General features: G+C 46.3%; 1 protein-coding gene across 1 annotated transcript in view; it reads left to right on the forward strand.

Moving 5' to 3' along the window:
- Positions 1 to 233: 233 nt before the first annotated feature.
- Positions 234 to 22,054, forward strand: part of LOC311109913 (collagen alpha-1(XVIII) chain-like) — a gene marked incomplete at its 5' end in the record, with an annotated part of 33,605 nt that continues 11,784 nt past the window's right edge. The window contains 25 exon segments of the mRNA XM_084152929.1: positions 234 to 1,230; positions 11,979 to 12,526; positions 13,466 to 13,546; positions 13,729 to 13,782; positions 13,920 to 13,995; positions 14,422 to 14,478; positions 17,246 to 17,400; positions 17,564 to 17,581; positions 17,690 to 17,896; positions 18,011 to 18,037; positions 18,230 to 18,292; positions 18,393 to 18,420; positions 18,423 to 18,475; positions 18,581 to 18,634; positions 18,722 to 18,856; positions 19,001 to 19,057; positions 19,708 to 19,752; positions 20,506 to 20,637; positions 20,812 to 20,883; positions 20,973 to 20,999; positions 21,099 to 21,197; positions 21,328 to 21,363; positions 21,476 to 21,559; positions 21,655 to 21,684; positions 21,793 to 21,828. Coding sequence (XP_084009055.1) covers positions 234 to 1,230; positions 11,979 to 12,526; positions 13,466 to 13,546; positions 13,729 to 13,782; positions 13,920 to 13,995; positions 14,422 to 14,478; positions 17,246 to 17,400; positions 17,564 to 17,581; positions 17,690 to 17,896; positions 18,011 to 18,037; positions 18,230 to 18,292; positions 18,393 to 18,420; positions 18,423 to 18,475; positions 18,581 to 18,634; positions 18,722 to 18,856; positions 19,001 to 19,057; positions 19,708 to 19,752; positions 20,506 to 20,637; positions 20,812 to 20,883; positions 20,973 to 20,999; positions 21,099 to 21,197; positions 21,328 to 21,363; positions 21,476 to 21,559; positions 21,655 to 21,684; positions 21,793 to 21,828 — 3,171 coding nt within the window.

Consider the following 22,054-nt stretch of genomic DNA (forward strand, 5'->3'; position numbering starts at 1 on the left):
CGGTGCATGGAGTGAAACAATGAGCTGTGCTAGAGGGAGGGTCGGTGTGTGTTTGTGCTAGCAGTGTGCCTTATGGACAGAGGGGGCTTGAGTGACTGTTGACTAGCCGGCTATTAGGTGGGGGAACAGTAAGAACACAGACAGAACACAGTGCTTGTTGGATCCAGTGTTTGTTGTGGAAGCTATACTCTCAGACCAGGAGGTTCTGGATGCCGGTGGGTTGAAGGAGCAAGATGTCTAAGATGAAGTTGTGGCTGGGCCTTCCCCTTCTTCTGGCTCTCAGCGCGGGTCGTCTGGATGCTTGGTTCTGGAACAATGACCCTGATCCTACTACCCAAGCCCCAACGAAGGCTCCGCTGCTGGGCAAGGCAGGGGCAGGAGGACAGCCCAAGAGAGGTGAGGAGAACCTGGCAGGGGTTGGGGCAGAAATCATCAACGTGGCTGATGGGATCCGTAAGTTTGTGCAGACGTGGGATGTGACCCCAACCACTTGGACTGACGGAGGAGTGGCAAGCCCTACCACACAGACGGTTAATAAGGAGGAGTCTGGGGAAGGATCTGGGTCTGGGTCTGTGGAAGGATCTGGGTCTGAGACGGGTTCAGGGTCAGGGTCGGGTTCAGCATCTGGTGTAGGGTCTGGGTTTGGATCGGGGGCTGAGTCTGGTGTAGGTTCAGGGACCGGATCGGGGTCGGGTTCAGGGTCAGGGCTTAGAGAAAGCGAAAGCTCGGTTATCCCCACTAACCTAACAGGGGTGGTGGAGGATGACCTCACAGGGGTTGAGGGGGTGAAACAGGGCGAACCAAAGACCAACCTATCTGACATCACCTCTCATGACCACAATGGAACCTGCCACCTCGTGCCCTCTGATTGGCCGATCTGCATATCCAGGGGGTCGAAGCATTTCTCGCTGCCCAACTTCCTGAACCACACCTCTGTGGAGGAGGTGGGCATAGTCCTGAGAGAGTGGGCATGGCTGGCCAAGGCGGGGTGCCACCATGGAGCCGAATGGTTCCTCTGCCTCCTCCTGGTGCCCAGGTGCCCACTGCCTGGTCAGGTGCCCACCAAGGTTCCCCTTCTGCCCTGCTGCAGCTTCTGCCATGTCCTGCAAGACAGCTGCTGGCCAGCCCTGGATGATGGGCAACTTCCTGTAGAGTGTAATATGCTGCCCGACAGGGATCAGGAGGCGGGGTTGCGGTGTCCGTCGTGTGTGTCAGTTAGTAATCGGAAAGGTAAAACCGCGGGTTAGAATGTATCCTGTTTAGAGATACATTTTGAATCCGGTTGTCTGGTCATTACAGCTTTGTGTGTGTGTGTGCGTGTGCATGTGTGTGTAACACACCTTTGTGAAGCAGCATAGACACTTGTTATCCTCACATTTGAGCGACTTCAAAACGCTTGGCGGCAGTGTGTGCTTTTAGTCGGGGGATGCTGATGATTATACCTTGTTTTGGGGTCAATCATACTCCACCGCACATGCTCAGAAGTGTGACACGAACACAAGCATGACTGACCGGCACTATAGACCACCAACCTGGGAGCATTTGCATGTTTTGTTTGAATGCTAACGTTAATGAGAATGTTTTGTCTGCATAGAGTGGAGAAAAACCCATGAAATATACATGAAGCATAGGACAAAATCATGCTCCAGTCTTTTGTTTTCCGACAGTGGAAAATGCTTTTCCTGCTATTCGTATGCATTCTTCCCAATGCAGCATTTATGAGGATTCAGATATGCCGATTTGTACTGTAGGGTCGACTTGTGATTAATGTGATGCAGTAAAGAAGCATATGGAGAAGTGGAAAATGCACACTTTTTAGAATCTGTTCTCCAGGGTTCGGCCCCATAAAGGGACAGGAAGACTTCTATAAGCTCTACCTCGGCTTTAGCTCGGCAGGCTATGACAGCTCAATAAATCATGCCCTACTGTGTATGCATGGGAGACTTGATAGTCTGAGTTCAGAGTCACAGCACATAAAACGAATCAAGCCATATTTATCACAGAGTTGTTTTCCCATGGGGACTTGTAAGTGCTCAGGCTTCTAAACATTTTTTATTGCCCATATTAACTTAACTTTTAGCAAGTAGGGTAGGAGTTTAGATAACGTTTCAACTTTAACATAAACCATAGTCCTATAAAATAGGGGTTAGGCTCTAAAGGCATGATTTTTGGAAGGCTTATTTAAAAGAAATGCATAGCAGTGTAGTAGTACACATGTATGACACTGTTTTCCTTTCATTCTAATATATGACAGAATAGGTCAATATGAGACATGACAGAAAGACTGTTTCCTATATTGGCTGTATTGCAAGGAGCTGAGTACTCATTTCATTGTAGTTTGCACTCGTCGTGTTTTTGCTCGACAAGCTTTGGCGAAATCACTTCAGCACATGTTCATTTGTGATTTATTTGGTGCTTCTGTTTGCCAAGAAAAGCTATGGAACAGCACCGTGCTTGTCAGCATGTCACCCTCTTCTGGGGTGCATACCTAGACTTGTACATACACACTGAATCACACACACACACACACACACACACACACACACACACACACACACACACACACACACACACACACACACACACACACTTAGACACACACACACACACACACACTCAGACACACACACACACACACTCAGACACACACACACATACACACACACTCAGTGCACTCTATCCTTTGTTTCCTTTGGTTGACTTGTTGTCATTTGAGATGGGAGTTTAAATGGAATGTCATGTTTTGTTCTGGAGTTGACGTTAGTCTGTTTCATGGGGCTCTCTACTACTGTTGGGCCTTTTTCTAGCTGTAGGATCTATTTCAATATCCTGTTTTACTCAGTTCATTAAGTTTGTCCTATCAGCATGAGAGGTGGAGATGGATGCAGGGATGCATGGGTTGGTGGGTAGGCTGGTGATGGACCTATAGGTATAATGATGTAAACAAACTATTACAAACAGCCATCTTAAGATTTCACTCAAAACTATCTGGCTTAAGAGGGTCAACCATCTTGTCTTTGTAAATCTACAAAGCATTTTCATGCCACTATCTGTACCAATGGGCGACCTATGGAATTAGGGTTGGTGGGTGACAATCAATCCGACCCTTATCAAGATTCGCCAGCCTCCTTTCATTGCCATCTTTATATTACACAGCCTCCATACTGTATTATAGTATTTCTGGGACTCAATCGACGTCTATAATCAGTGAGTATGAGGATTGGAATGTAGCATGTGTCTTGGAGGAGTGGAGACTGCCTTCTCAGTAGAGCAGACCACTGCAGTCTGAACAATGGATTCATCTCATCCACACTGGGGCTGTATGGGAGTGTGGCTGGGGGTGGTAGATTCATGCAAAATGATCTGCTCTGGGGAAGAGTGTGGCGATTGTGCCCTCTGGTTTGGGAGAAAGGGTGAGGGTGTCTTTGCGTGCCCCCTTCCAACAAGGAGCCGTCTGATTCAGACCAGACAGCGGGGCACGGAATCTTCACTAGGGGTCATGGGACACCCACCATTTTACACAGTCTGTCAGTGATAGTTAGATATAAAGGGTGGAAAGGCGGCAATTAAATGTACAGTCAACCATCTGAAGAAGAGTAAAGAGAACAACTAAGAGAAAGAGAGAGTCTTTTGTGTCAAGGGGATTTCCCAGTTCATTACATGCCAATGTTCATGTTGGTTCACTGGGAAACAAGTGGGTGGTATTACATTCTTGTTTGCCCGCGTTGATGTTAAAATGCAGTGGATCATGTTTTGTAATAAGTCTTGATTTTTGCACTATCTATAATGTAAACGGATGTTATAGGTATGTAGGTTGAAAAACCCTTGCTCTACAGTATTTCAACTCAAAACACTGCAGGCAGTTGAATTCCCAGAGGATTCCAAGTATGGGCAAAATCTATGAAAGATGGGCCCTTGCCAGAGAAAACCTGGCTGCTGTGGCGCCACATTTTATGTTATGTATGACCAATCCAACCATTAGCTTGAATAGCAGAATGGGGCTTTTCTGGCTTTCAGCCAATTGAGCCAAGCTGTAATGCCAAGTGAGTGAGAATGGTTTCATGAAAACCTAGAGGAAATGTACAAGGTTGGATTTAGTGATGTCATCTTAGTGGAGTGCTCTGCTTTCTTGTTTCTTGTTCCACCATCAGTCATCTTTAATTGACCATGGCTGGGGTTTGGCCAAATATGGATTAAGGGCTGATCTGGGAACAGTGGAAATGCATAGATGTCACAGCTGTGTTGCCTCACTCTGAAGTGTTAACTGATGGGCTTTCAGTTCTGGCTCTGCTCCCCCCTTTCTGTAGCTCTCCAGGTCCAGTTGGTCTGGTCCCCTGGGATGTGTCACAGCTGGAGAGGTTCATGGATTGGACCATTCAGACTTTCTAACAGGGGGGTCCTTGGAAAGGATGGAAAGGGGAGTTAGATACTCTATATCTCAAACGCCAGCTGACATCTGTCTGTTTCCGGTACAGTAGGATCAGTGTTTCACATTACAGCCTGTTCCAATGGTCTTTGATGGGCTAGTCACCACTTGTAACAAGCATTGCAAGTTAGCACCAATAAACAATGATAATGGTTTCACTTTTGGCTACTTACATTATTGTAATTAAAGTACATTCTTATGTTCGTACAGTAGTTTTTGGCACTGTCATCTTGGAACATGGAGGTTTAAACAAACATACATTTGGTGCTTTGGCCTCTGGCTCTCTCTGATGCATCATTGAATTAGGAAAATAGTTTTCTGTTGCTCTTTGCACACAGTTAGTAGGCCTTCTCATTTTCCCAAACAAGGACATATTACAGTTTTCAGACAAAGAGCACAGAACGATTTCTTCAGCACGGTCTTGAGGCAATAAATCCTTCTGCAATGAGGTAGTGTTCTATAAACTCGTTTATTGTTCACTGTGACATACCTACGTTTATTTAAAACAGAGTGAAACTCAGACATGAGGTAACTAGACGGATTGTAGTTAAAAGAGTCAATGTTTAGGTTGCGGAACATTTTAGGTACGCCCTCTTGGCTTGTTATAAGAGGAAGCTCTTTGCTAGGATAAAAGAGGTGAAGAGGAGAGGATGAAGAGTGGATAGAGAAGACAGGGATAAAACAATATTATACAGTAATATACAGTAATATACAGTGCATTCGGAAAGTATTCAGGCCCCTTGACTTTTTCCACATTTTGTCACATTACAGCCTTATACTAAAATGGATTAAATTATTATTTTTCCTCATCAATCTACACACAATACCCCATAATGACAAAGCAAAAACAGGTTTTTTGATTATTTTGCAAAAATACCTTATTTACATAAGTAGACCCTTTGCTATGAGACTCGAAATTGAGCTCAGGTGCATCCTGTTTCCATTGATCATCCTTGAGATGTTTCTACAACTTGATTGGAGTCCCCCTGTGGTAAATTCAATTGATTGGACATGATTTGGAAAGGCACACACCTGTCTATATAAGGTCCCACAGTTGATAGTGCATGTCAGAGCAAAAACCAAGCCATGAGGTTGAAGGAGTTGTTCATAGAGCTCCGAGACAGGATTCTGTCAAGGCACAGATCTGGGGAAGGGTACCAAAATATTTCTGCAGCATCGAAGGTCCCCAAGAACACAGTGGCCTCCATCGTTCTTAAATGGAAGAAGTTTGGAACCACCAAGACTCTTCCTAGAGCTGGCCGCCCAGCCAAACTGAGCAATCGGGGGAGAAGGGCCTTGGTCAGGGAGGTGACCAAGAACCCAATGGTCACTCTGACAGCGCTCCGGAGTTCCTCTGTGGAGATTGGAGAACCTTCCAGAAGGACAACCATATCTGCAGCACTCCACCAATCAGGCCTTTATGGTAGACGGAAGCCACTCCTCTGTAAAAGGCAAGGCAGCACGCTTGGAGTTTGCCAAAAGGCACCTAAAGACTCTCAGACCATGAGAAACAAGATTCTCTGGTCTGATGAAACCAAGATTGAACTCTTTGGCCTGAATTTAAAGTGTCACGTCTGGAGGAAACCTGGCACCATCCACATGGTGAAGCATGGTGGTGGTAGCATCATGCTCTGGGGATGTTTTTCAGTGGCAGGGACTGGGAGACTAGTCAGGTTTGAGGGAAAGGTTAATGGAGCAAAGTACAGGAAGATCCTTGATGAAAACCTGCTCCAGTGCTCAGGACCTCAGACTGGGGCGAAGGTTCACCTTCCAACAGGACAACGACCCTAAGCACACAGCCAAGACAACGCAGGAGTGGCTTCGGGAAGAGTCTCTGAATGTCCTTGAGTGGCCCAGCCAGAGCCCGGACTTGAACCTGATCAAACATCTCTGGAGTGACCTGAAAATAAAATGCCTAAAAACCTGTTTTTGCATTATGTGGTATTGTGTGTAGATTGATGAGGGAAAAAAACAATTTAATCAATTTTAGAATAAGGCTGTAACGTAACAAAATATGGAAAAAGTCAAGGGGTCTGAATACTTTCCGAATGCACTTTCTGAATACAGCAAAATATATCAAATTTCAACATTGACGTAAATGTAACTGTTTATTTTATTGACTAAGGAAGATTGCTTAATTCTCAGTGTAATGTATTGTTATGAAGATTAATGACTGCAGGTTGGTCTATGTATTCATTGGCAAGCAGGATTTTTGTAGCTACAAGATCTCTCAGGGTTTTTCTAGATTGTATTCATATAGTGCTTTCCATCATGTCTAAAAGTGCTTCATACTGTAACTCACCCTCATCCACTAGCACCTACCTGGGTGATGCAACACGGCAGCCATTTTGTCCCTTACAGAAACCACCCACCACACATCAGCTGTAGCAAGTTTCCTCAATGTATACGTTGCACGCAAACCCTCCTCCTGGACATATTAATTTATTGGTCATGGTCTGAGAGCCAGTCGTTAGCCCTCGTCCCTAGCCACTTCAGCATGTTTAGACTGGCAGGCCTGTTGTGCTGGGTACTGTACTTAACAAAGCTTATTGGATTCCCACATGGCCCACTTTCCCATGGACATCTGAGATGTGTTTCACATGCATGCATATAGACAGACACACACACACACACACAAATCCTAGTTTCGTTTTGGATTTTTTGCTTTGTGCATGACATTCTATGGTCAGTACATGCATTGTTTAGCCCACTCACTTCACAAAATGATGGTGCCATGTTATTGATATTGCAGGTGACATACAGAGATCAGGTGACTATCAGGTGAATAAGCTCAGCTGACATAGACATACAGTGCATTTGGAAAGTATTCCGACCCCTTCACTTTTTCCACATTTTGTTACGTTACATTCTTATTCTAAAATTGATGAAATTGTTTTTTTCCCTCGTCAATCTACCCACAATTCCCCATAATGACAAAGCAAAAACAGGTTTGATGTTATTTTTTGCAAATGTAAAAATGTGCACTGTAGGCCATGGATTCCCCGATCTGTGGGAGGTGGGAATATATTCCCTATTGGGATGGGACATCTGCAGTACGTAACCGACAGGATATTCCCTTAATCTCCTATGTCCGACTGGGAATCCCTGGAACTCTGTAAATTCATCTCCCTATTACTGCAGTGCTGTGGAATGTCCCTGAGCGCTGCCAGGATAGCGTGAAGGATCAGACCAGCGTGGAGAATCATGGAATCATGTCAGATTGGGAACAGGGAAGGGAAGCTGCCTGCCTGGCCAGCCACCCTGGTCCCATGTGGCTCAGTTGGTAGAGCATGGTGTTTGCAACACCAGGGTTGTGGGTTTGATTCCCACGGGGGAAAAAATAAGAAAATGTATGTACTCACTACTGTAAGTCACCCCGGATAAGAGCGTCTGCGGTAGTATTGGGTTAGTGTTGGGGTAGTGCTGGGGTAGTGTTGGGGTAGTGTTGGGTTAGTGTTGGGGTAGTGTTGGGGTAGTGTTGGGTTAGTGTTGTGTTAGTGTTGGGGTAGTGTTGGGTTAGTGTCTGCGGTAGTGTTGGGTTAGTGTTGGGGTAGTGTTGGGTTAGTGTTGAGGTAGTGTTGAGGTAGTGTTGGGTTAGTGTTGGGTTAGTGTTGGGTTAGTGTTGGGTTAGTGCTGGGTTAGTGTTGGGTTAGTGTTGGGCTAACCGGGCCAGAGCTGTGACTGCCCTAGCGCCCTGTCAGATGGACCAATAGCAGGTGCATCTGATGGGAAGCTGCCTCCCCCTCGCCCCCTCAGCCTCCCACTAATTGGCTGAAATCCCACGGAATCTTCAGCTAAGCTTCGGTTGACGTGCAGGTTTAGAATGTAGATAGCATAACAACAGTGTCCAGTGAGACCCTAGCTGGCTTGGCTAAATGGTGTGGGAGTGAGTACAGACTGTAGAGACTAAGTGGTGTTGCAGTGTTGGTTTGTGGAAACATATGTTTGGGATTAGTCCAGCAAGTGTTGAGTCTCTTGTTCCAATTCATTTGAGGATGTAGTAGGACTCCAGTCATTGTGAATTGGTTGTTGTCCAAGTACTCTCCAATAGTCCAATAAATGTAATTCACACTGTCACAACTGGAAATATGATACTAATATGAGACATGGTGCATTTTGAAATGTAGGCTTAATCAACCACCTGAAAGGGCATTCATAGATTTAGCCGGTGGTAACTTGTGGAATAGACACCGGCTGGAATGCGGTTTTAACCAATCAGCATTCAGGATTAAACCCACCCGTTGTATAATCTTCAGTATGATTTTGCACTTACTTATGAATGGCACTTTTGGCCATTGAGAAGTTAGATCCCTTTTCTGTATACACTACTAGCTACTGGAATAACGCCTCATGGTTCAATCTAGATCCTCTGAGACTAAATGACTGTGTTACGGAGTTCACTTCCCCTGTTTAAGTTCACATCACTCGAGGGATAGGAAATCTCAAGTATCGCTGGTTCGTGTGACCTTCACAATGTACAGTGTGGGCTTTTCTGTAAACAGCTGTCATAAATCTACTTTGACAGTTCACCCATGAGAGGATGTCTGTCTGTCCAGTGTTTAGTTCCCTAGACGTTGTATTTCATGTGAATGTGATGGTCAGTCTCATGTAGCTACTCCTCATTTCCCTCTAGGCTATTTGAGTCCATGGGAACTGGACTACAGTCAGACGTTTTTCCATGCTAAACCAGCCCAAGTTCATTTGACACAGTCTCTGCCTCCTGAACCCCAAAACTCTCTCCATAAATTGCTTTTCTTTTACATCTACTACCTAGCTTGGTCAAGCAGGCTTACCGCTGCGCTTGAAAGAGAATGTGAGCTGTCACGAGATCTGCTATCGCCCATCAAAGAAACATAGAACGGTTCATCATTGACCACATACTGTAGGTCTGTGAAGGGTTTGACCTGTCCTAGGTGAGGTTGAACCATTAACTACTACTGGGGTTTGGTCCATGTGGCCTGAGGTTTGTCATTTCACTCTGCAACGGACCTTTCGCTGACCATTCGCTAGGTCACGAGTTGGTACCCACTGGGCACATACTTCAGTTCAACGTCTAGTTTTGATTTACATTTGATTGAGTTGTCAGCTAACGTGAATTCAACATGAAATCAACAAAACATTTCACCATGTCATTGGATTTAGGTTAAAAGTTGGGTTAAAAAAAGACTAAATTACCTTGCGTTGATGACTTTTTTCAAATCCAATCAATTTTCCACGTTCATTCAACATCATCACATTGAATATTTTTGTTGAAATGATGTGGAAACAACGTTGATTCAACCAGTTTTTGCCCAGTGAGTATGTTGTTTTCTCCACTGCACATGAATGGCTATGACCTGAGGCACTCACCACGACTAAGTCACTTGGTGAAGCTCAGCACACTAATGGAGGCATGGTGCTTTCTAACCTGCTACTGCACTGTGCCCTTGTACCCTTCGGTAACCTCATGTCAATGATAAAGTACCCTATGTGCATGCTTACTCTATGCCCTTAACAACTGACTTGGGATCAGTTTGGCTGTTTAGCTGATAAAGGTTTGTGGGTATGGTAAAGGAAGATGGTACAGGCTTAGAAAAAAAGGTGCTGTCTAGAACCTAAAATGATTTTTCGGCTGTCCCCATAGGAGAACCCTTTGAAGAACCCTTTTTGATTCCAGGTAGAACTAGGGCTGCAAAGCTACCAGAAGTTTACCAAAGTTACTGACATGTTCAGTCATTTTGGGTAATTAATAGAAAATCTATGGCAATCTATCGTAACCTTGATAATTTATATTTGAATAACTTTTACAAAATGTATTCATACAGTATATAGTATTCATGTTGTGTATCTGTGTCCATATTGTCCACATATTGTTTCTAGTATATAGATCATCTGGTTCAAGAGAGAATAGCCTAAATAATGAAAAAAGCATCAAACAACAATGGCAATATGTTCAATTAACTCTGCAACTCTTCCAACTATTTACATTTTTCACAACTGCCACCAGTTTGACGCTGAAACATTGACAACAAATACATAGTAAAATAAATAAAATGATATTTCATGATGATGGTTTATATTTTGGATAATGTTTTACAGCTTTGTCATTAAATTTTGTATTTGAAAATCATCTTATTTAATTATTGAATTAATGTTACATATGATAAGGCCACACAGAGGGCCAGAGATAATTACAGACACCTGTGATCATCTGAAGTACCCAAAAGGGACACTAGGTGTCTTGTAATAGATTAAATAAAATCCTTGAAAGATACCAAAATTCAGGTAATTTACTGGTAAACTTGGAAAGTTTCCAGTAATATACCATCCCTTTGCAACCCTAGGTAGAGCCATTTTGGTTCCATAATGAACCCTTTCCACAGAGGGTTCTACCTGGAACCAACAAAGGTTATTGATGGGGACAGCCGAAGAACTCTTTTGGGACCCTTTTTTTCTAAGAGTGTATAGCTGATCCTAAACCAGTGGTTACGCGCGTAGAGTAAACAGGAGCTGAGAAAAAAGGCTCTGGTTCAGAAACAACTCAAAGTCCCAAAGCCTTAGGCACTTAATGTAGACTAGATCTGAAAGAAGCCCTGTGAACTTAATGTAGACTAGATCTGAAAGAAGCCCTAGGAACTTAATGTAGACTAGATCTGAAAGAAGCCTTAGGCCCTTAATGTAGACTAGATCTGAAAGAAGCCCTAGGAACTTAATGTAGACTAGATCTGAAAGAAGCCCTAGGAACTTAATGTAGACTAGATCTGAAAGAAGCCCTAGGAACTTAATGTAGACTAGATCTGAAAGAAGCCCTAGGAACTTAATGTAGACTAGATCTGAAAGAAGCCCTAGGAACTTACATTTTAGTCATTTAGCAGACGCTCTTATCCAGAGCAACTTACAGTTAGTGAATAAATTTTTTTTTATACTGGCCCCCCGTGGGAATCAAACCCACAACCCTGGCGTTGCAAACGCCATGCTCTATCAACTGAGCTACATCCCTGCCAGCCATTCCCTCCCCTACCCTGGACGACGCTGGGCCAATTGTGCGCCGCCCATGAGTCTCCCAGTCGCGGCCGGCTGCGACAGAGCCTGGATTCGAACCAGTTAGTGGCACAGTTAGCACTGCGATGCAGTGCCTTAGACCACTGCGCCACTCAGGAGTACATAATGTAGACTAGATCTGAAAGAAGCCTTAGGCACTTCATGTAGACAAGATCTGAAAGAAGCCTTAGGCTCTTCATGTAGACTAGATCTGAAAGAAGCCCTAGGAACTTAATGTAGACTAGATCTGAAAGAAGCCCTAGGAACTTAATGTAGACAAGATCTGAAAGAAGCCCTAGGAACTTAATGTAGACTAGATCTGAAAGAATTAGATAGACAAATCAGAATGTAAGGTGACATTTTTATTCTACTGCTTACAGCTATCCAATGTTTTCAGATCTACACAGTGCCCTGGGACCTAAGTAAGGGCTAGGGCTTTGTTTCTGGACTGGGCCAATGAGACTCCTGTACTGTAAGCGCTGGCTTCCTGTGTGTGTGACCTCACTTCCTATCCTGTCTCCTCCCCCTGCAGCGGAGAGTGGTGTGACTCTACTGCAGCTGATCGGAGACCTGCCTCCTGATGAGTCCCGGACCGGTCCAGGGGGAAAACCTGCCTACTACTTCGGAGGGCTGGATGGGCTGACCGCTGCGGGACAGCCGGCCCTGGCCCACCTCCCCAACCCCTTCTACCGAGACTTCTCCCTGGTCTTCCAAATCATCCCCTCCAGTCCCGGGGTCCTCTTCTCCATCACAGACGCCTCCCAGAAGTTCATGTACGTGGGGGTGAAGCTGAGTGCCCCGGACGCTGACGGCAGGAATCAGAGGATTCTGTTCTACTACACAGAGCCCGACTCGGAGGCCTCGTACCTAGCTGCTAGTTTCACCGTGCCCTCCCTGGACCTAGACTCCTGGACCAAGTTCTCTCTGTCCGTGTTCAACGACCAGGTGACCTTCTTCATGGGGTGCGACGCCTCTGGGAAGACAGTGAAGTTGGAGCGCTCGCCGGATGACATGGAGCTGGACAGGGGGGCGGGCATCTTCGTGGGTCAGGCGGGAGGGGCGGACCCTGACAGGTTTGAGGTACAGTATGGATCGCCAACCACACCTCTAATGCTGACCTGACCACACATATTTATCATTTACTATATTGTTCCCTCATGTAAAACATCTGCATAACTCTTCCCTTGATGTCTCTCTGTTGTTCTGCAACCCCACCCTCAACCCTCGCTCTGGGTCAAACCCCATGTGACCATCACATGTGGTCAGACGGGTCAGTGACTGTGCTCAGGGGTCAAAGTTGAAAGGCTAGACGACAGGACAGGTCATTTAATAGATTTACTAGAGGGAGGAGGGGTTAGTGGTGCTGTGTTAGTGAGATGTGACTGGCTGTCTGGCTTTTCTGTTGCCAGTGACCCGGACACATACCTGACTGAGATTCCTGAGGGAGCAATTAGTGAGGGATTTACCCCCGAACGACGTGTGGGTTTAGGTTTCATCTCACTCACACCTGCTGTTTTTAACACACAGCGTGTTGACACGTGCGTTCTCCTAGTCTAACTCTATCAGGCCCCTGGGAGAGATTTAGAACCCTGTCTGTTGTTTCAGCCAGAGTCAGTCTGTTCTGAGTTAGTAAGGTCACAGCCAGACTCAGTCTGACACATTCTCTTTACATTTGACTGTATATTAATGGCTCATTAAATTCATACAGCTCCAATGGCTATACAGTATCTCCTTTCTCACAGCCATCAGTGTGTCTGTGTCTGTGTCTGTGTGTCTGTGTCTGTGTGTCTGTGTCTGTGTCTGTGTGTCTGTGTGTCTGTGTGTCTGTGTGTGTGTGTGTGTGTGTGTGTCTGTGTGTGTGTGTGTGTGTGTGTGTGTGTGTGTCTGTGTGTGTGTGTGTGTGTGTCTGTATGTGTGTGTGTGTGTGTGTGTGTGTGTGTGTGTGTGTGTGTGTGTGTGTGTGTGTGTGTGTGTGTGTGTGTGTGTGTGTGTGTGTGTGTGTGTGTGTGTGTTGTGCAGGGGGCGATCACTGAGCTGAAAGTGGTGGGCAACCCTCGATCAGCTGAGCTACTCTGTGAAGACGATGATGACTCGGACGCTGTGAGTGATCAGACTGTAGAACCAGACACAGTTTAGTAGGAATATGATATGATTAATCTCAACTAACGTTTTTTAAAATGCCTTACATTTACTCTGTCTCTGTCTGTCTGTCTGTCTCTCTCTCTCTCTCTCTCTCTCTCTCTCTCTCTCTCTCTCTCTCTCTCTCTCTCTCTCTCTCTCAGGCCTCAGGTGACTTTGGCAGTGGGGATGGGGACAGAAGAGAGACAGGCCAAACTGTAAAGGTATCTTCTTTATCCTGTGTTGTCCTGTTAATCTATTCTGGGATGTGGAAATAGAAGGATGGATTCAATGTGAAAGTATTGGATCAGGGTCTGTCTGTCCTGTCTAACTTCCCTCTCCTCCCTCCTGTCAGACCACCCCTCCAACTCTCCGACCGGTGCCAGAGCCCCCTCTAACGTCATCAGTGAGCGACAGGCTCTCAGAGACAGGTCAGTGGGCTGAGTCGAACAATGATGACATCATCTGTAAAGTTATCCCCCAAAATATTTTTTTTTTCTCCTTTCTGCTTAGGTTTATTGAAAATGCGCAAATAATAGTCAACCAATCTAGCTATATTTAGAGTATTTAGAGTAGCTGCAGTACTAACGAAAACTGTTGATGTAAAAACTGTGAAACTATCTGTCATGGAAATATGTACCTAGTGTAATACCACGCTACTTGTCTGGGCTTGAGAACCTTGTCGCTTTTTACATACTGTATGCTGGGATATACAGCACACTAGCACTCTCTAGTGGAGAAAGTAGACATTACCTTTCATTTTCCTCCAAGAGTGGCTGATTGTTGATCGTTGTTAGTGTTTTCTAGTATACGAACTAGGCATGCTGGAAAAGTGTGTTTGTGTTGATTGACTGTAGGTGACAGGAATCATCAGACCTCAGTAGAGTCCAGACCAGGGTCAGGAGGTCAACCAGGTAGGTCATTTGTCCACCCGTCTGTCTGTCTGTCTGGCTATATTATAAACACTCTCCAATGAGGTCCAGTGGAGTTCCCTGACAACCAGTCCCTGATTTCCAGGACAGTATACCCTTACTTCTCCCTGTCAGATTTCAGGGAAGCTTCACTGGACTAGGTTGATGAGATCTCATCATGCACTCCTCAGCATGTTCTGTTGCCATGGAACTCTGTGGAGTAGATTGGCATGGAGCTCTGTGGAGCAGGTTGGAATGGAACTCTGAGGAGCAGGTTGGCATGGAACTCTGTGGAGCAGGTTGGCATGGAACTCTGTGGAATAGGTTGGCATGGAACTCTGTGGAGCAAGTTGGCATGGAACTCTTTGGAGTAGGTTGGCATGGAACTCTGTGGAGTATTTATTTATTTATTTTTATTTTTTATTTTATTTTTTTATTTTTTGTCATTTAGCAGACGCTCTTATCCAGAGCGACTTACAGGAGCAATTAGGGTTAAGTGCCTTGCTCAAGGGCACATCGACAGATTTTTCACCTAGTCGGCTCGGGGATTAGAACCAGCGACCTTTCGGTTACTGGCACAACGCTCTTACCCACTAAGCTACCTGCCGTCCCTATACAGTAGGGACTCTGTGAAGCAGGTTGGCATGGAACTCTGTGGAGTAGGGTGGCATGGAAATATGTGGAGCAGGTTGGCATGTAACTGTGTGGAGCAGGTTGGCATTGACCTTTGTGGAGCAGGTTGGCATGGAACTCTGTGGAATAGGTTGGCATGGAACTCTGTGGAGCAGGTTGGCATGGAACTCTTTGGAGCAGGTTGGCATGGAACTCTGTGGAGCAGGTTGGCATGGAACTCTGTGGAGTAGGTTGGCATGGGACTCTGTGAAGAAGGTTGGCATGGAACTCTGTGGAGTAGGGTGGCATGGAAATCTGTGGAGCAGGTTGGCATGTAACTCTGTGGAGAAGGTTGGCATTGAACTCTGTGGAGCAGGTTGGCATGGAACTATGTGGAATATGTTGGCATGGAACTCTGTAGAGCAGGTTGGCATGGAACTCTTTGGAGCAGGTTGGCATGGAACTCTGTGGAGTAGGTTGGCATGGAACTCTGTGGAGCAGGTTGGTATGGAACTCTGTGGAGCAGGTTGGTATGGAACTCTGTGGAGTAGGTTGACATGGAACTCTGTGGAGCAGGTTGGCATGGAACTCTGTGGAGCAGGTTGGCATGGAACTCTGTGGAGCAGGTTGGCATGGAACTCTGTGGAGCAGGTTGGCATGGAACTCTGTGGAGCAGGTTGGCATGGAACTCTGTGGAGCAGGTTGGCATGGAACTCTGTGGAGCAGGTTGGCATGGAACTCTGTGAAGTAGGTTGGCATGGAACTCTGAGGAGCAGGTTGGCATGGAACTCTGTGGAGCAGGTTGGCATGGAACTCTGTGAAGTAGGTTGGCATGGAACTCTGAGGAGCAGATTGGCATGGAACTCTGTGGAGCAGGTTGGCATGGAACTCTGTGGAGCAGGTTGGCATGGAACTCTGTGGAGCAGGTTGGCATGGAACTCTGTGGAGTAGGTTGGCATGGGACTCTGTGAAGCAGGTTGGCATGGAGCTCTGTGGAGTAGGGTGGCATGGAAATCTGTGGAGCAGGTTGGCATGTAACTGTGTGGAGCAGGTTGGCATTGACCTCTGTGGAGCAGGTTAGCATGTAACTCTGTGGAGCAGGTTGGCATTGAACTCTGTGGAGCAGGTTGGCATGGAACTCTGTGGAATAGGTTGGCATGGAACTCTGTAGAGCAGGTTGGCATGGAACTCTTTGGAGCAGGTTGGCATGGAACTCTGTGGAGCAGGTTGGTATGGAACTCTGTGGAGTAGGTTGACATGGAACTCTGTGGAGCAGGTTGGCATGGAACTCTGTGGAGCAGGTTGGCATGGAACTCTGTGGAGCAGGTTGGCATGGAACTCTGTGGAGCAGGTTGGCATGGAACTCTGTGGAGCACGTTGGCATGGAACTCTGTGGAGCAGGTTGGCATGGAACTCTGTGGAGCAGGTTGGCATGGAACTCTGTGAAGTAGGTTGGCATGGAACTCTGAGGAGCAGGTTGGCATGGAACTCTGTGGAGCAGGTTGGCATGGAACTCTGTGGAGCAGGTTGGCATGGAACTCTGTGGAGCAGGTTGGCATGCAACTCTGTGGAGCAGGTTGGCATGGAACTCTGTGGAGCAGGTTGGCATGGAACTCTGTGGAGCAGGTTGGCATGGAACTCTGTGAAGTAGGTTGGCATGGAACTCTGAGGAGCAGGTTGGCATGGAACTCTGTGGAGCAGGTTGGCATGGAACTCTGTGGAGCAGGTTGGCATGGAACTCTGTGGAGCAGGTTGGCATGGCACTCTGTGGAAGGGGAGGACAAAGGTAGTAGGAAGCTAACTGAGAGATGAACGAGATGCATACAGAGGATCTGATGATTTGACCATCTAACAGAGGGTGTGGTACTGTGATGATGATGATGGTGATGCTAGTGATGATGATGATAATGATGATAGTGATGAGGATAGTGATGATGATGATAGTGGTGATGATGATGATGATTATGATAGAGATGATGATGATGATGATAATGATGATGATCGTGATTCATAATCATAATGCTTCTGTGGAGGATGCCAGTGATGAGGATGCTAGTGATGGTGACAATGACAACAACATTCATGCTGATAATGACCACGATGTTGCTTCTGACGTTTATTCTAACACCCACCTCTCCCTCTATCTGTGTGTCATCAGGCTTTACTGGCTCTAACGGGGAGAAGGGGGACAGAGGGGAGAAGGGCAGTCCAGGGGACAGAGGTCCCGCCGGGCCAAAGGGGGACTCGGGGTCTCTCTCCAGCTCTGCCTCTTCCTCTGGCTCCTCATCAGGCGGAGGAGAACGTGGAGAAAAGGTAGTGTGTGCTGCCTGGCACAGTACTGTCTGTTATACACCCCCTATAACTGATGACCCCTATAGCTGATTACAACTGATTCAGACAGACCACATACATGCCTCAGACACTAATGTAATAGTTACATCACACACAACTTGTCTTTGTCTCCTTTCTCATTCAGGGAGACAAGGGCCTGAAGGTACAGTTTGACTTTGTGTCCTTCCCAGCTTATTTTTATTTGACTTGATCTTAGCTAGTCATTGAAGTTATCAGATTAAATAGGTAGTTGATTGTTTTCTCCCCACAGGGCAGTTCTGGGTTCGGTTACCCAGGCTCCAAGGGGGACCGTGGCGTACCTGGTCCCCCTGGCCCTCCCGGCCCTACGGGGCCCGCTGCCCAGGTGGTGAGGCTAGGGGACGGCTCTGTGGTGCAGCCGGTGGCCGGGCCAATGGGACCGATGGGGCCCCCAGGGGTCAAAGGACCAGCAGGACCCCAGGGACCAGAGGGAGAGGCGGTGAGTTGTACCATACCTTCTGGCATATTCTGTGTAGAACATTCTCGCTTTACTTGGTCTCAGTACATTTTCTTTTAATTGACTGTAACAAACCATATCTATTTCATTTCCCAGGGGGATCCAGGAGAAGATGGCAAATTAGTGAGTGTCACTTTCTGATGTTTTATCCCATTGAGCTCATGTCATGGTTTTTTATTCATTGTAAATTGTGTGAGGAGAAATACAGTGGTAGTCAGATGCCATTATTGATAAGCGGTGGTGGTCAATAGCAGTGGTCAGACAGTGTCAGTCTCACTAAGCTGTGTCTTCTCTCTCTGTCCGACCCCTACTCAGGGACCCACCGGACCCAGAGGGTTCCCAGGAACACAAGGAAACTCAGGGGTCAAAGGACAAAAGGTAAAGGCCGGAGGCCATTTAGTTAAGAGCATGAGTATTTGGAGATGATCGGCAGTGCCCAAAGGTTAAATACTGAGTGTTTGCCCTCTGACCTCTCCAGGGGGATCGTGGTGATGGTCACCCAGGACCAGGGGTCCTCCAGGACCACCTGGACCCCCAGGCCCAGGGACAGGTGACCGCGCGGTGAGTCAACCACTACAGCATCGGGCCATTCAGCCCATTCATTAATGTGGATCAGACATGAATATACCAATATACCACTTTTAATGTTTCTTCATTTGTCCCTAGACATTTGTGGATATGGAAGGCTCAGGAGGATTCCCAGATTTGGAGAAAATGCAGGTATGTTTTAGCTGATGCAGAGATTTTGAGTTTGGCCAAGAAAAACGACTTTTCACAAACGGTATATTGTGTTGACTATTTCTTCAGACTCTCCGTGGTCTACCAGGTCCCCCCGGCCCTCCAGGTCCCCCTGGCCCCTCAGCCGGTGGTGTCAGCCCCCATGGGTCAGGCTCTTTTGGGCCCCCTGGACCTCCCGGACAGGACGGGGCCCCTGGCCTACCAGTGAGGACCCTCTCTCTACTATATCTGACATGACTATATGTTTTGTGCCTAGTTAACTGTAGCCATCGCAAGTACAGTATTGAAATTAAAGCCGCGATTTGTTGACCATTATATATTGATATCATATTATGTTCTGTTTTTCAGGGGCCCTCTGGTCCACCTGGTAGAGCTGGAACCCCAGGACCCAGTAGTGGAGAGAAGGTGAGAGACAGGGAGGGGACTTATTTTATTACAGCTGAACTGATTATACTATATATCACTGTATACATCAAAAACAGAACTGGACCTTTGTATAGGGATCTTGTTGAGATTATTGTCTGTTCTCTCTCTTCTCTCTCTCTCTCTCTCTCTCTCTCTCTCTCTCTCTCTCTACCTCTCTCTCTCTCTCTCTCTCTCTACCTCTCTCTCTCTCTCTCTACCTCTCTCTACCTCTCTACCTCTCTCTCTACCTCTCTCTCTCTACCTCTCTACCTCTCTACCTCTATCTCCTGCTCTCTCTCTCTCTCTCTCTCTCTCTCTCTCTCTCTCTCTCTCTCTCATCTCTCTCTCTCTCTCTCTCTCTCTCTCTCTCTCTCTCTCTCTCTCTCTCTCTCTCTCTCTCTCTCTCTCTCTCTCTATCTCTCTCTACCTCTCTCTCTCTCTCTCTCTCTCTACCTCTCTCTCTCTCTCTCTACCTCTCTCTCAACCTCTCTCTCTCTCTCTCTACCTCTCTACCTCTCTCTCTCTACCTCTCTCCTGCTCTCTCTCTCTCTCTCTGTATCTCTTTCTCTGTATTTCTCTCTCTGTCCCCCTCTCTCTTTCCCCGTCTCTTTCTCCCGCTCTCTCTTCCTCTCTCTCTCTCTCATCCGCAGGGAGAAGCTGGTGATCTAGGTCTTCCAGGGCCTAGTGGAGAGAAGGTGAGCTCTGAAATACACCCAAACTATCCCACCTCTAAATCTTAGATCTAAATATATTGCTATCTTCGCTTTGACCTTGTTTCTTTGGTGCTGTTGGGAGTGGGACTTCTCCTCGAGATCGATAGTCTAAACATGATGTTGGTGGTGGTGTGAGGAATAGAAAGGGGTCAGGATTTTCTCAGGATACAGATCTTCTCCCTTATGCTTGTCTCCCTCTAGCAAAACTCTTCGTCTGCCTTCTCCTCCTTCTCCAACTTTTACTACTGGGTCTCCTGCTATTGGTTCCTTGGTTTCGACTGCATGCTATTGGTTCCTTGGTTTCAGTTGCATTCCTCGCATGTGGGGGGAATCAGCTCACAGAAAAACTCAAATCCTCAGTGTGCTCATTATAGGAAAAATGGCAATAACTTGTCGTTGCTTAAGAGATTTTACTATCACTCTGGATGTTTTATATTGGAACTAAACTATGTGCAATCATTGGTTTTTATAATTGTTTTTTATTCATTTCAATATTGATTTGCATTGCTTGTTATAGTAACGATTCAGCTTTAATGTGTTTCCCCTTTTATGGAATGCTTCTTTCTTCGTATGTTAGCATGCTGTGTCAATTATGTCTACATGTAAATGGCTGCTGATTTTCACACACACGCACGCACACACACACCAAAACACTCACACACACAAACACACACACACACCTTTACAATCTCTCTGTCTCTCTCTGTCTCTCACCTCTTCCCTCCTAACCACCAGGGTTCTCAGGGTGACCCTGGAGTGCCTGGTCAGGCAGGGCAGGGGGGCTTGGCCGGGCTTCCTGGGCCCATGGGACCGATTGGGCCACCAGGACCACCAGGACCCCCCGGACCTTCCTACCCCGTGCGTTATGTGAGTACTGTACACAACTCATGCAACCCATGTAAACTACATAAACTACAGCTTCACTTCCCACCCCAAAGCTCCCTTGAAATAAATTGTTACCAAATTGACTACATACATTTGACTACATATATTTTAGTGGTATTGTCTTTTTTGAACTGTATCTGTGTCCTCTCCGTGTAGGGTGACGGGCAGGGTTCTGGAGTGACGGTGTCCAATGGTGTTCCTGGAGTGATAGGTATTCCAGGACCACAGGTGATCTATACATTGCCATTCACTCATCATTTGTTTTGCCTTTACCATCACATCAACTTATACATCGTCACATATCCATTGTTTTTCAGGGTCCGCCCGGAATCGCTGGCCTTCCCGTAAGAACCAGGAAATCCGTTTGAATATATTGCTAAGTTTGATTGGAGGCCATATCTTTGTTATATACCAATGCTTACTGTATCCCTGTCATCATACAGGGAAGATCTGGTTTGCCTGGGCTATCGGGAGAGAAGGGGAGCGAGGGAGCGAGAGGACGGGATGGAACACCAGGGATGGACGGATTCCCAGGAAAATTGGTAGAAGATCATTATCCCTCAGCCACCTCCCCAGACTGTATTAGAACGTTACTTTGGCTTTAGAGTAACCCAGGCAAAGTGCACTAACCTATTCTGTTGTATTTCTTGTGTATTTGTGTGCTATACACAGGGAGACAAAGGGGAGCGAGGAGACAGAGGGGAAAGGGTGAGTTACATATTTTGGTGGTAGATTTTGTTTTGTGCGTGAACTTCCCCAGATATAAGGCATCTATTGAGTGTCCCTCGGCTCTTATGTTGTGGTGTGTGTTGTGTTGTAGGGTGAGCCAGGACGTGAAGGGGGAGCCCCTGGACCTCCAGGAGCCCCTGGCCCACCGGGACAGATCATCTACCAGACAGGCAGTGTGAGTGGGGCTGTCTACTGTACGGTCTAGGCTGCTCTGGATTGTAGTGATGTTTCAGTGACACTACTGACCTATCTGTCTCTGTCTCATTGTAGTTTGATGGGGTTCTTGGGGGTCAAGGACAGGTGAGAATCTGACTCAGCAGGCACAGTCACTATGTTACTCTACATGCTGTTTTAAAATGTTTTCTAATGCCTTATAAAGTCACCCTAACCCTTATTTCCTTTCTCCAGGGTGGACCATCTCTGCCCGGCCGGGCAGGATTCCCAGTACGTATCAATACCACACTGCCAATGAACACACACAGTGGAGTGGAGACAATTAACCTTTACTGTTTCCAGTGGTGGAAAAAGTACTAAATTGTCATACTTGAGTAAAAGTAAAGATACATTAACAGAAAATGACTCAAGTAAAAGTGAAAGTCACCCAGTAAAATACTACTTGAGTAAAAGTCTAAAAGTATTTGGTTTTAAATATACTTAAGTATCAAAAGTA

The sequence above is a fragment of the Coregonus lavaretus genome (assembly GCF_964263955.1).
Source record: "Coregonus lavaretus genome assembly, chromosome: 35".
Lineage (NCBI taxonomy): Eukaryota > Metazoa > Chordata > Actinopteri > Salmoniformes > Salmonidae > Coregonus > Coregonus lavaretus.